Source organism: Lepisosteus oculatus, chromosome 3 (assembly GCF_040954835.1).
Source record: "Lepisosteus oculatus isolate fLepOcu1 chromosome 3, fLepOcu1.hap2, whole genome shotgun sequence".
Classification (NCBI taxonomy): Eukaryota; Metazoa; Chordata; class Actinopteri; order Semionotiformes; family Lepisosteidae; genus Lepisosteus; species Lepisosteus oculatus.
The window spans coordinates 63,939,086-63,952,557 of record NC_090698.1 but is presented as its reverse complement, the minus strand read 5'-3'; the positions used below and the strand labels follow the sequence as shown (position 1 = coordinate 63,952,557).

At 38.9% G+C, this 13,472-nt stretch overlaps 1 protein-coding gene across 3 annotated transcripts in view; it reads right to left on the bottom strand.

The window, feature by feature from the left end:
* The window catches only part of shoc1 (shortage in chiasmata 1), a 46,282-nt gene extending 42,814 nt beyond the window's left edge, over nucleotides 1-3,468 (bottom strand). For 2 of the 3 annotated variants that reach the window (XM_069187354.1, XM_069187355.1), the window contains exons 1-3: nucleotides 3,124-3,259; nucleotides 2,298-2,395; nucleotides 578-707 (exon numbers count right to left, since the gene is read on the bottom strand). In XM_069187354.1, coding sequence (XP_069043455.1) covers nucleotides 578-707; nucleotides 2,298-2,395; nucleotides 3,124-3,250 — 355 coding nt within the window. In that variant the 5' untranslated portion in view covers nucleotides 3,251-3,259. Of the gene's footprint in view, nucleotides 1-577; nucleotides 708-2,297; nucleotides 2,396-3,123; nucleotides 3,260-3,390 lie in introns of those variants that run through there. The other variant, XM_015362589.2, reaches the window with a different exon arrangement.
* Between the last annotated feature and the right edge of the window lie 10,004 nt (nucleotides 3,469-13,472).

Sequence of the window (13,472 nt, the reverse complement as noted above, 5' to 3'; positions counted from 1 at the left end):
TAAGCAACAATCTTGTGCAGGCATTTTGGGGAAAAAAGTAATATGGACAAAGACAGCTTTATTTGGCATTTCGGTCTGTCTAAGAAACATGTAACTGCAACAAATTCACAGTTATCATCTGAAAAGCAGATGAGCAGGTGCATTGGCATTCATTGAGCAGACGTCTCCAGTAAATTAATTATGCTGCTTAAAATGTGTTATCACAGGTTTTGTGGGCACTTTTGGAAAACATAAAAGCTGAATAATAATGACACAGGTTTTACAAAGGCTTGTGGAAGCTGTCTGGATGGATTCAACCCACTGAAGCTCAGCAGGTGTGAGCCTGGTCAGTACCTCCTGGGAAAGCTCAAGTTGCTGCTGGAACTGGTGTTAGTAGGGCCAATAGTGGGCGCTCACCCTGGGGTCTGTGTGGGTCCTAATACCCCAGTGTAGTGTTGGGGACTCAATACTGTAAATAAAAGGCGCCGTCGGAATATAACCCACGTTTCAAATGTGACAATTATAGACAGAAGACCAGTTTACTAAAGATATTACACAGAGGCTTGCATATATATCTGTATCAGCACAAATGCTTTACCCCGAGTCCATGGTTTCCTATAGGTGTCATCAGGAAGACTTCCTTTGTAGGAGTATTGATCAATCTGATCCAGGTGTTGAGGCACAGGGACAACTAGCCAGTTGACTGTCAGCCTCTGTCTTGCGGATGCCTTAAAACAAATTTTTAAAAAGAAATTAACCTTAACCGCAACAACTGAATGTAACGCTTTGGTGAAAAATCTTGAGAGTTTGGAAGTTTCTGGCTTGGAGAGCATGGGTGTCAATGCCCATGGCGGATGTATCAGCTGAAAGAATGGGAGATTATTTGGAAGGCATTCTATCTGAAGTCCAGCCTCACTGAATAAGATCCCAGCCGGATCACGCAGAAGACAGAGGAGACACTCACCTTCCAGCTGGGTTCATCTGCTTTGTGCAGCCACAGATGGGATGAAAGGAGGAAAAGAAGCCATCAGCTACATCATGCTGCAACTCACAGCCAATTGCAGCAGGTGTGAGCCTGGTCAGTACCTGGATGGGAGATCTCCTGGGAAAGCTACAGCTGCTGCTGGAAGAGGTGTCTGTGGGACCAGTAGAGAGTGCTCACCCTGTAGTCTACATGGGTCTTAATGCCACAGTATAGTGATGGGGACACTATACTGTAAAAAGGAACCGTCCTTTGGATGTGATGTAATTTTTTCATTAAAAACCCCAGGGTGTTTCTTGAAATGACTACGAGTGTTAACCCCAGTGTCCTGGCTAAATTTCCCATTGGCATTTACCAGTTATGGCCTCCTAATAATCCCCATCTATTAATCGGCTTCATCAGTCTGCCCTCTTCCTCACTGGTAGCTGTGGTGAGCGTACTTGCACACTTTGGCTGCTGTTGCGTCATCCCAGTGGGTGCTACACATTGGTGGTGGAGAATATTCCCCATTACCTGTAAAGTACTTTGAATGGAGTGTCCAAAAAATGGTATAGGATCACAACCCACCGCCCAATCACAAGTGGGTTTAACGATACAGTAGAAGGAGAATCCTTGAACTGGGTTTCAAGAATTAGAATACAAAAGAGGAAGAACTAAACAGGAAACTGGTATTTGTGTTTTCCAAGGAAATACTTTACAACTCATTACAGGGAAACTGGGACTCAGTGAAACTCAGTGAAACATACTGTAAGTACCAGATAGTGCAGAGAACCAGGAAACCCACCACAATCCCTGATTTTACAGTCAATCCTACACACAAAAACCACCACTCAAAATAAATCTGAGGAGAACCAATAATAAACAAAACCCAATTCACTGTCACAGACCCAGATATAGACCAATCTGTGATCTATGATCACACTTAGTAGAACTCAATAGTTTTCAAATGTTTTCCTTTTTTTGCCAAACAATTGAAAGTCTGAAGAACAAAAACATACAGTTCAAATAGGGAACCTCTTCCCTCTTCGAGATGTGATCTTATCAGCAACAAAAGCATTAGTCTTTTACAATGTCCACTCTGTTGTGATGTAGGCTATGTGGAAGAATATTACTTCGCCATTTGAAGAAAAGCTGTTTTTTTGTGTTCAGTGCTGATCCTTCAGTGGAATGAATCATACATGCTCTGCCAAGACAACTGCTGGTATGATGTGCTAAATGGCAACATATGTCTTACGGAAAACTGTGCTGGAACAACCCTAGTTATGTCTAAACAGATGACAAAAAATCCTCAAGTTAACACAATTCACCAGACTCTGACTTCACTAACCTTACTCACCTCATACACATAGTCTACTCCCCTGTATTTCACAGCAGAAAACATTCTGTGCTTGTCACTGTGGTCATCACTGAGGACACTGTGTGTTCTGTCTTGACCTAAAACAATGACAAAAACAAGTCAGCTTTCCTGTGTGGTCCCATTGATAATCTGTACCCTTTAGATTCTCCACCAACTCAAGGAAGTGTGTAGGATTATACCCATGGAGAACAGATGAATTTCTAACAATCCTCCTCAAAGCCCTACGTTTTCTCAAAACCTCAATAAACATAATGACACTTCAACACATTATCCAATATCTATAGGAAATAAATTTGAGATACATCTTTATAACTTATTATGGCAATTATACAGTACGTACAATGATTAAAAATGACTTTTTACAGTTTCATAAAAATAAGAAAGAAACCTTCCTCCAAACAGAAATTAATGTTTTATATCTAAACACCAGACACGGTTATAGCGTTTTACAATATGTTGAAATCTGTATTGGTATTGCTGTAGGCGGACTGGGTTCAAAAATACAATCCCGAGGGACCTGTGGGTCAACGCTTTTTTAAGATGCGGAATTTACTAACTACTAATTTCTTACAGATCGCACTCCTAACTATGTAACGTTGTCAAAACTGTAGTTCAAACGTTACGTTTTCTCTTCACGAATTTAACTTCGAAATGAGGTCCAGGTGGAAGACATAAACTCAACCTCTTGTGGCTGTACAGTAAATAGGCCGAGTGAAGCGGGTGCAGCCATCACGCGAACACGACGTTTTAAAATATCATTTTAAAGTTGTAAAGTCCAGCAGATTTTTTTTTTTTAATCGTGTACCATGGCTTAAATTTTGTGGGGGAATAAACAACCACTCCACTCCTTCCGCCATTAAAGCGACCAAACCGAGTCGCCGCCTCAAGACATGCTGCGAGTGAGCCGGGGAAGGATTTGCGATCCCGCCCATGATCAGGAAACATTTACAGTTGACGGTCTTGAAGCCACTACGACGAATGGCGAACTGAATCCGGCAGAGGGGTCAATTGATATTAACATCTTGAAAAATAAATGAGTTACGTGCGTCTCCAGTCTTCTTTTTACATTTACCTCTTTATTAATAAATCCCAGCGCGCTGAACGTGAACAGTCCTGTTTTACTGAAAATTTAGCCGCGCTGTGAGGCGACTGTATTGTCTTTGCCGACGTCAGACGTTGGCAGTGTCTGAAGTTGTGTTTCATTTAGCTGTGTGTCATTAGACCGATACAGTATAAATATATAAATTCCGAATTGGAATTAGATGAATCATCTTTATTTTGGTTGCGTCTTTAAGAACAACCATCCTTAAAGGCTTTAGAATACATATAAACACATTTCACAAAATATTGTTAAAGAAAATTCCCCCCAAAAAACACACATACAGAAGCTAAAACAATAAAATAAAAAAAATCTGGAAAAGTACTTTTTTTTTCTTTTAAAGTAGAAAATAATATAAGCCAGCTGTTATTGCCAATAAAATGCATTTTATAAAACTATATGCCTGCCATGGTTAATTGGTGGTTAATTTAAGTGTATATAGACTGTTAAAGTTACCTTGAACAATGAGGTACTCTTCTAGTATCTGCACACATTCGGCTTCACCTTCATCTATGCGTTGTTTACTCAAATATCTTTTTAAATCGAGTATAATCGAACACCTTTCTTCTGACATGATAATGACTAAATAATTTCAATCGAATTAACAGTAGGGGCTAACGACAAATTACACAGAAAAACAGGTTTACAATTCGCTTGTGTACTGTATTGCTGAAACTGTGTAATCGCAGTAATGTTGTGAAAGTTATGGGACCACCTTAAATGACCTTATTTTTGGAAAAAAACTATTTCATCATCAGGTACCATACGTGACAGTTCAGACAGAATTATCTTTGGTTATGTTACCACTAATTACGGTCTCCTAGATATAATACCATTGGGATCATTTACTGCCCACGCTTGTCTTGTGTACAATTTATCTTGTTTCATACTTCAACTTAATTTACTCTTAGTACAGGACGTAGTGCGGTTGTCCTACTATAATCATGTCTGTTACTAACGCGATATTCCTCTATGTTAATACAGTACATCATTTTCATTGAAAGAAAATCAAACCACAGAACCCAGAGCACGTGAAAAGACTTTAATGGATAAAAGGTGATGTAAATTGGATCGTTTTGCATCATAGGGATTTATATTTTAACGTTTTACACTTCGCATCTTGCGCGGTTTACGTGCCACTCTGACGAATAGCGCTCGTCTCTGAAGAGCGGGTAACTCCTCCAGTCCGGAAGAACGAGCGCTGTCCCGCTGGATTCCAGAGGCGTGTGACGTCACTTCTGTAACTCTTGTGGCTCACACCTGAAGAAGGCTCCACGGCCGAAACGTTGTGTTCTCTTTCTTCTTTTTTTCGGCATGGAATAAACCTATTACTTGTTCCTTTGCAGCCTACGCATGCTGACGCAGCTACCCACCTGAACTACTCCTGTAACTAGCTCCGCTCACTGAGTCCTGTTACGCTTAATTAAAAAAAAAATACTGAGTTTACTCCAATGTCTTATATATGATGATGAAAACTAAGCCATAACAATAAGTAGAGCTGAAACAAATTTTCCATTTAGACGTAATAAGAGTGAAAATGTGCTCAGTTATAAAAATGTATGCACACACACACACTCTTAGCAGGAACATCTAATCTTTAGCCATTTAATTTTTATTTTATGACGCTGAACTAAACACAATGATTCTTCATATAAGGCAACAGAAGTCACAAATTAAAATATTTATGTTTTATATCTACCCAACTACAACATGGCACCTGGCCCTACACATACTGTATGTGCCTAAGCATAGAATTATCTTGGTCTTGACAAGAAAACAGTAGCAAGGAGTATACAAAGTCTGTTGTTGGTGCGTTTCTTAAATTCCATGTAGCAGGCATTCAAGGCAATGCATGCTTGTGGGCTGAAAACTGTTTAATGGATAGAACCAGACAGTAAAGGGTGAGAGCTCAAACTGGGGTGACATAATTCAGGGATGGCCAACCCTAATCCTGGAGAGCAGGCTTTATACTGTAGGTCATCCATAAATCATCATTTTTGCGTGCCAGTTCTGCCAGCTCTGGTCAGTGACATGACCCAGAATTATCGGAGTGCCTTTCCTGGCTGAGCTCTATCTATGATGGACAACAGAAAAAGAATTAAGCATGGACAAAAAACAAAATAGAAAGAAGTCAACACATTGCGCGATGAGTAGGTCGTCGCTGTCCTTTCGGTATGAAGTGACATTTTAGCACAACATTGTGAAGTCAATGCTTTGCAGTAAGTAAACGTCCATCAAACAAACATCCATGAGATTATACAGGGTTAGTAAAAATGTTTTTGACAAGTATAAATGCCAATTATTTTACTAATGTTTTGTTTTCCCCTCAGCAGATGGCGAAGAATTGACAGTTTATTACAAATTAATGTGGGTAACTGTGACAAAAACGTTTTCAAACGAAAGTATAAATATAAAAGTTGTCAACAGCAGTTTGACTAGCCCTGTATATATTACCTATGTGACTGGTGCCTCTAATCCAAGCAATTAACATCTGAACCCACTTATTCAGTTGTGTATGTTATGTTATGCAATAAAGAATCTAACATATGCACATGCCACATAAGTCTGACATCTTGACATCTTGCAGTGCTTCAGTACTGTGACTCTGACTGTAGACTTAATAGGAGTATCAATAGGCCAAACTGTGAACTGTGATACTTACTTTGAAATTATCTGAAAAATAGTAATTCATGCTTTTGGAAAAACTTGTAGAAACATGTCAGAAAACAGTATTTTCAAGTGTTTCTTTAGAAATGACAGAATACTGCCATTTTATTAATTTAACTTAGGGATGTAATATATAATATTACAAAGGTAGTTAGCTTTAAAAAACAAAAATACAGAACAACAAACCACTTTAAAATGAGATATCCTACTAATATTTAAAATCTCACGGTCTGAGTAAATTGACTAAAAAGCTATTATCTAGTTCTACATTTTGCAAGGTCTTGAACAGCTAAGCACAGTTAAACTGCTGATGAACACAACATCTCTTTAAACATTTATGATGCACTGGGCTACCTGGTTATTGTATAGATTGAAATTTCGGTATTTGAAAACTAGCATTGCCTATAAAGAATGAGACAGATCAAATTACTTCCATTTGCTTGCATTGTTTTTCTTATACAATCTATAGAATGTACAGTATAGAATTCCCCTTAAATCGGGGATATCTTGGTATTTTAAAGATTTGTTTGTACAAAGTGAAAATCCTTGCATATTGCATCACTGTTCCAATAGGGTAAACAGGCATCCCGTAGTGACAATCTGCACACCTCTGTGACAATAGCAAGTCTCAAGACAGCATGAGATTAAAGTCACCTTCAGACTTTTACTGCAAAATTATTTTTATCAAGAAAATTATTATTTGTGTGAATGGGGTAACAGTGTTAAGCAACAATCTTGTACAGGCATTTTGGGGAAAAAATAATATGGACAAAGACAGCTTTATTTGGCATTTAGGTCTGTCTAAGAAACATGTAACTGCAACAAATTCACAGTTATCATCAGAAAAGCAGCTGAGCAGGTACGTTGGCATTCATTGAGCAGACATCTCCAGTAAATTAATTATGCTACTTAAAATGTGTTATCACAGGTTTTGTGGGCACTTTTGGAAAACATAAAAGCTGAATATTAATGACACATGATTTACAAAGGCTTGTGGAAGCTGTCTGGATGGATTCAACCCACTAAAGCTCAGCAGGTGTGAGCCTGGTCAGTACCTCCTGGGAAAGCTCAAGTTGCTGCTGGAACTGGTGTTAGTAGGACCAATAGTGGGCGCTCACCCTGGGGTCTGTGTGGGTCCTAATACCCCAGTGTAGTGTTGGGTTAGATATGCATTTGAAATCAGCTCTTAAAGGCATAAATCAGTTTGTCATTGACTTTGACAGTATACGATTTTAAAACAGTTTTCACAACTCTATAAGTACTTTACAAGTACTTTAAGGATATGAGAAAATCCAGCAGGGAACACAGGCTGTCCAGAACCAAATGTGGTCACTGCTAAGATGAAAGAGAACTGTAGAAACGTCCTATATTAAAATGAAAAATTTCTGTGCCTGTAGTTTATGGTTAAATATTTTGAATTTGATCAGATTCATGAGGCCTTGCTTGTTGCGAACGTGCATGCTACCAGACACAGCACCAATATTTGTCCCTGTTCCTATTTGCACTTGGGATTTTGTCACAAATTTCAAGGTTACCCATTTGATTATATAAGAGCTTTCCAGTTTTGATAGGCCACTAGTTTTCAAATTATCATCTCACTTACAGGAGGCACACAGACTTGGCTGAGAGTCTAATTATCAAAATAAGACAGAAGAAGCTTCAGGCTGTGGTTTGCAATTTCTTATTGGTACCAGTCATGTAAAAGTACAATTCACATTCCCTTATTTTTCTTCTTGTGTGATTTCCTTCTATGTTCAAAAGGTTTCTCAAAATTCTAAAATTTTAAGATGTTCTGGAAGGAAGTGTGCAGGGGAAACAAGTTGGTGACACAATGCACTCTGCTAAAACAACTTACATTGCGGTGTTCATGTGCTGTGATGAAAAGGTTTAGTCAACTAAGACTGACAGTGCCCTTGCCCTCCAGACACACTGCTTAACTAATAATAAATATTAAATAATAAATAAAATAACAACTAATAATAAAATAATAATGTGATGGGAAACACCTTCATTCCTTAATAAATCCATCTTATAACTAAACAACAACCTAAATACATTAAAGAAAGCTTCCTTTTTTTGTTTAGAAAAGCTTTTGGGTTTGGGAATGAAAGATATTGGTTTCACATGCCTATTACAACTACTGGTTTCTCATTAATTCAATGGCCAAACTCCAGGTCTGACTTCATGGGCAGAGCTGAGTTGACAGAAGCAATTCTGGCATCAAGTATGAATAACACACCACAAAGATTAACTAGTAATCAGTTCTCAATCAATAGGCAGAAGAATCCAATCAAGCTAGGAGATTCAAAAGGACATCAAGCCATTGATCTTCTGTTTGTCTTCATTTTTCTTCTACTCCCAAACATGGAAAATACATCTGGCAATGGCAAGTAAAGTGATTGTGACTGAAAATCTGAACATTTCCATTGCATTTTTTGCCAAGGATTTACTGAAGACTGAGTCAATGTTATAATACTGCAGTAAATCGAATCATCAATTTGTGTGTCTTGTACAATAGGTATACTTCAGGTACTGCCCTAGCTACAGTATCTGACTATGGCTGTCACGATTATAGTCCCCCCTCCTTAAGGGTGCTCCAGCCCTTTCACTTAAGACTTAATTCTGTGCACCTGATCCCTTTTCCCAGCCCACCTTAAAAGCCAGGCGCCTGGTCCCGTTAAGGTTTTAATCTCTGTTCCCGTTCCTTGTCCGCCGGTTCCGACCCGGTTCATGGTTTTAATTCCTTGTTTGGATGGATCTCCTGGCTATGGACTTACTCTTGTGTTTTTGGATACCCTCTATGGATTACTCTTTTGGATTGTTTGCCTCGGCCACACCTCCCCAGTGCACCAGCGCACTTTGGACACGCCCCCCTGTTTTCAGCCCCGTATCCCTGCATGACGTTTCCCTAGTGTTTCCCCACTTCTTCGGATTGTGTCGTCCGCATAGGGTCCGGAAAGAACTGTTCGTAACAATGGCACCGTTGGACCAAACGTTGGACCAATCCTATGCCAAAACAAATGTCACTCTTCTAGCCAGCAGCCTGATATCACTCTGCAACTCACACCTGGCAACCCACTGGAGCTCAGCAGGTGTGAGCCTGGTCAGTACCTGGAGGGCAGACCTCCTGGGAAAAACTAAGGTTGCTGCTGAAAGAGGTGTTAGTGGGGCAGCAGGGGATAGTCTATGTGGGTCCTAATGCCCCGGTACAGTGACGGGGACACTATATTGTAAAAAGTTGCTGTCCTTGGGATGAGATGTTAAACTGAGGTCCTGAGTCTCTGTGGTCATTAAAAATCCCCAATGCATTTCTTGAAAAGAGCAGGGGTGTTACCCCGGCATCCTGCCCAAAATTTCTCATTGACCCTTACCAATCATGGCCTCCTAATAGTGAATTGGCTTCATTACTGCTCTTCTCCCCACTGATAGCTGATGTGTGGTGAGCGTTCTGGAGCATTGTGGCTGCCGTCTCATCATCCAGGTGGGGCTAGACACTGGTGATGGTGGAGGGGAGTCCCCAGTACCTGTAAAGTGCTTTGAGTGGAGGGTCCAGAAAAAAGTGCTACTGTATATATGTGTAAGCTATTATAATTAATGTAGATATGTACAACCCGTGCAATGGGGTTACAAACATTATGTTGAAGAATTTGTAATTTCCTCCCGCACTCACACATCTAGAAAAATACAAAATTGATATTGATCTAAGCATATAAAAGAGCATAAGCCCAGTATGTGGCCTCTATAGAAGCAGACACAAAACAAGCTATTAAACGAGTGTAACTCCCCTCTTAATAAGCTTCCTTTGCCTCTTTGGTTGGGCAGCTCGGCTTTCTTCAAAGCCATTCTGGGCACATTTCTGTAAGTCTTGTCTCAGAAATGCACTGCAATTTTTTTAAATCCAGTTTAGATCAGAAGAATGTTACAAATGAGAGGAAGGAAGCTATTTTAGCCAACATGCTCATTTGGTTGCAGCTGAATTATTGATCAAACCCAGCTGTTTCTTGAAGGTTCCCAGGAAACGAGCTGCATTGTTTGTCATTCACAGTCAATCCAGTCATGATTTGATTGCAACATTTTTTTTTAATTTGAAATAACTCAGTACTGCTCTGTACTGAATGCACTGACCATATTAAATTTGATATGAAATAGCTGCGGATGCTATGTTCTAAAAACATGTTAAGAATCTGAAACCAAACTCTTAAACAGACGGGTTAATCCAGAACGAATCAGTAGATGCTGTACAGTGAGAATCCCCAAACCATCCATCCATAGGTGGAGTTGGAGCCTATCCCAGCAAGCAAAGGGCGCAAGCCAGGATACACCCTGGATGGTATGCCAGTCCAGCGGAGAGCACACACAGACACACACATGCTCACAACAGGGCCATGTTTCCCAGAAGCCAATTAACTTACCAGTATGTGTTTGGACTGTGGGAGGAAACTCCATACAGATAGCACCTTAGGAACTGAACCCAGGGCCCCAGCACTGCAAAACAGCATTGCAAACCACTGCATCACTGTGCTGCCTGCCATGCAACCCCAAAACCTTTTCTTCTTGATATTTTCACTATTGTACATTAAATTACATTGCCTATGTTTACCCAGTGAAAGGACGTTTCTCTGGGGTTCTCCCTTCCGTCATTTCAGGTCCTGTTTCTAAAGCCAGTTGAGACGTATTTGGGTCAGTAATGATTCAATCCAAAAACATGGTCATGCTTGACTAGATAACATTAATGAAAACGTTACAAAAACCCTTCACTCTAGATTAAAGCACAACTGAATTATGGGGCACCTGCCAAAATAAATTGCCACAGAGGGGGTTTTCTAATAAACTGAGAATATTTGGTTTGTACTTTACAAATAGTGATGGAAGTGGTTATCTGCAGTAGCAGTTGTGCTTCTCAAATGAATATGTTTAATATTTTAAAATAAATTATTTGCAATACATATAAACCCCAGATCATCTTTTCATAATGTCGATTTAATGAATTCCTGTATATAAATAGAACAGTTTTAACTACATGAGGCCTTTTAGGCCTTTTGGTCTTTTCATATTAAGCTTGAATATTTTCTTAGCTATGCTAATTTTATGTTTTTTTCCCTGTGTTGAGAGTCATCTTCAAGGAAGGCATCTTAACATGCAATCTCAGATGAAAATAAAATGTGGGACTGTGTAATTTTCCCTTTTATTGTGTAACAGAAAGATAAGCATGGATGCTGAAGTTCTCTCCAGAACAAATCTGAATTATTCCTGTTTATGTAGCCGAAATGTATCAACGTTTTAATTATGAATATGGCAATGTAAACTCTTTGGGTAGAATGCAGTTTATCTGATACTACAGTAACACAAAACACCTTGTAAAACCCCTTTGACAAATACATGTCAAATTAAATTCATGTCCTCTTTAAAAAAACGCATGTTGTTATTAGGGCTAATAGAGAGGTTATGTCGAATTTTTAAATTTGTTTTAATGAACGGGTTACATCAACTAATATATTTTATATACTGTATGAGGCTGAATATTGGAGACGTAATCTCTGTAAATTGAAAGCTCCTAAACAACTGGTGCAATAATTTTTATAAAATATATATATAGCTATTCGATTCAATTTGTTTTGACCACTTTTGCCCACTGGACCTTTACTCGTTTTCTCACTCGTAGTGTAGATGCAGCGCTTGCAGCTGTGAGCTTAGATGTAAAGATACAATGTGCCAAATTCAAACTGGGTGGGCACATAACAAATAGCTGACTATTCTGAATTTTAAAAGACGCACAGTATGTGCATCACTGACTCCCTGTACTGAGAATGGAAGAAGCAAAAATAATGAAACACGCACACTTGCACCATCGCAAGCTGCAATAACACAATTGCAGCTTCCTTCAGCGTAATATTACGTTCAAACATGTTACATTACAAAAACACAGGCAGGAATTTGTAGGAAATAGGAGTCCAAAGTTATCTGCAACTGTCAAGGACTTATTTTGTTTTAGAGATTCTACTGTTTGAATTACTTCTGTTCTTCTGAGGTATTTGTGTGGTGCCTCTTGTAAGGATTGAATTCCATCCATTTTCCAACCACTTTATCCAATATATGGTTGCAGGGGAGCTGAAGCCTGGCCCAGCAAGCTGGAGTATGATTTTAAATAAAAATATAGACTTGTAGTTATTCAGAATGCAACATTATTCCTTACCACCTATATGGTTCTGCATTCAGAGAAAGATACACATTCTATTAATTTAAATGCTTGAGACTGGAGTTTTAAGAAAAAAATGTAAAATTCTTACATTAAGAAAATGTAAATACAAAACCCATCAAATTTCTGTTTAAACAGAAATACACAATAGACACTTAGTTGTATGAGTGAAATGTAAATTAGAATTAAACAAACCATGTTTCTTCAAAACCCACTCAGTTTATTACTTGAGAACAGTGCTTAGGGGTTGTCTGAAAAAAAAAGTGAGATTAAAATTCAACAGGTTTAGTAACTGTCTGATACAATTTGTGAAATTCTGACCAAAAAGTGCTTCAGATACATTGGTTAATTAGACAGTTTGGTGCTTTGAGAACAATTTGAATTTGTGTTTTCTAAGAGAAAGAGAGATGTGTACAGTAACTAATTGAAACTACTTTAGAAATCAGGAAAGCCTCACACTTGGATTTAATTTAAATTTTCACCCAGTTAGAATGCTCAGTGTGTGGAATTTAATTTAGAGTTGAAGTTGTGAAAAATCCTTGCCGCTTGCAATCTTCTGATGCACAGCACTGTCATCAGAGTAACTAAAGTACATAAAGTAACTTCCTTTAATGTCATTCAAAGCTAAAGAAACAGGAAATGCTTACAATAGCAGAGTGGTGACCAACGGGCCTACACACGTTTAAGGTTTCAACATTGGGGAAGATAAACAGAACATGATGGAAGACACACAAATGGAACCTGGTAGGGGGTGAATCAAAGAAAATGAAAATGAACATATTCAAACTGAGAAACAAGGCACTTTTTATACCAAGGGTTGTGGAAGTAGGGAACAAGCTACACAGCCACAAGGTCCAAGCAGAGACCCTATATTATTTATTTCAGGAAGTATCTGTCTCTTGGATACTAAAAACAAAATAAGCTAGAGAGCCCCCTCTCATTTGCTGACATTTTTACATTCTCGTGGAAGTCTGAAAACAGCTCACATTCAAATACTAGTGAGAAATCCTGTTTGATAATAGTGTCCTCAGTGTGTGGTGCTAAGGCACTTTAGTTTTCCCTCTTCTTTTTCAGAGCCCCATAACACCACTCTCCAGCCACAGGAGAATTCTGTAAGGCCAGATCCCACACCAAGACAGATGTCAACCCCATTCAGTTTCATGTCAACTTCCATCTCCACATACTGTGGACT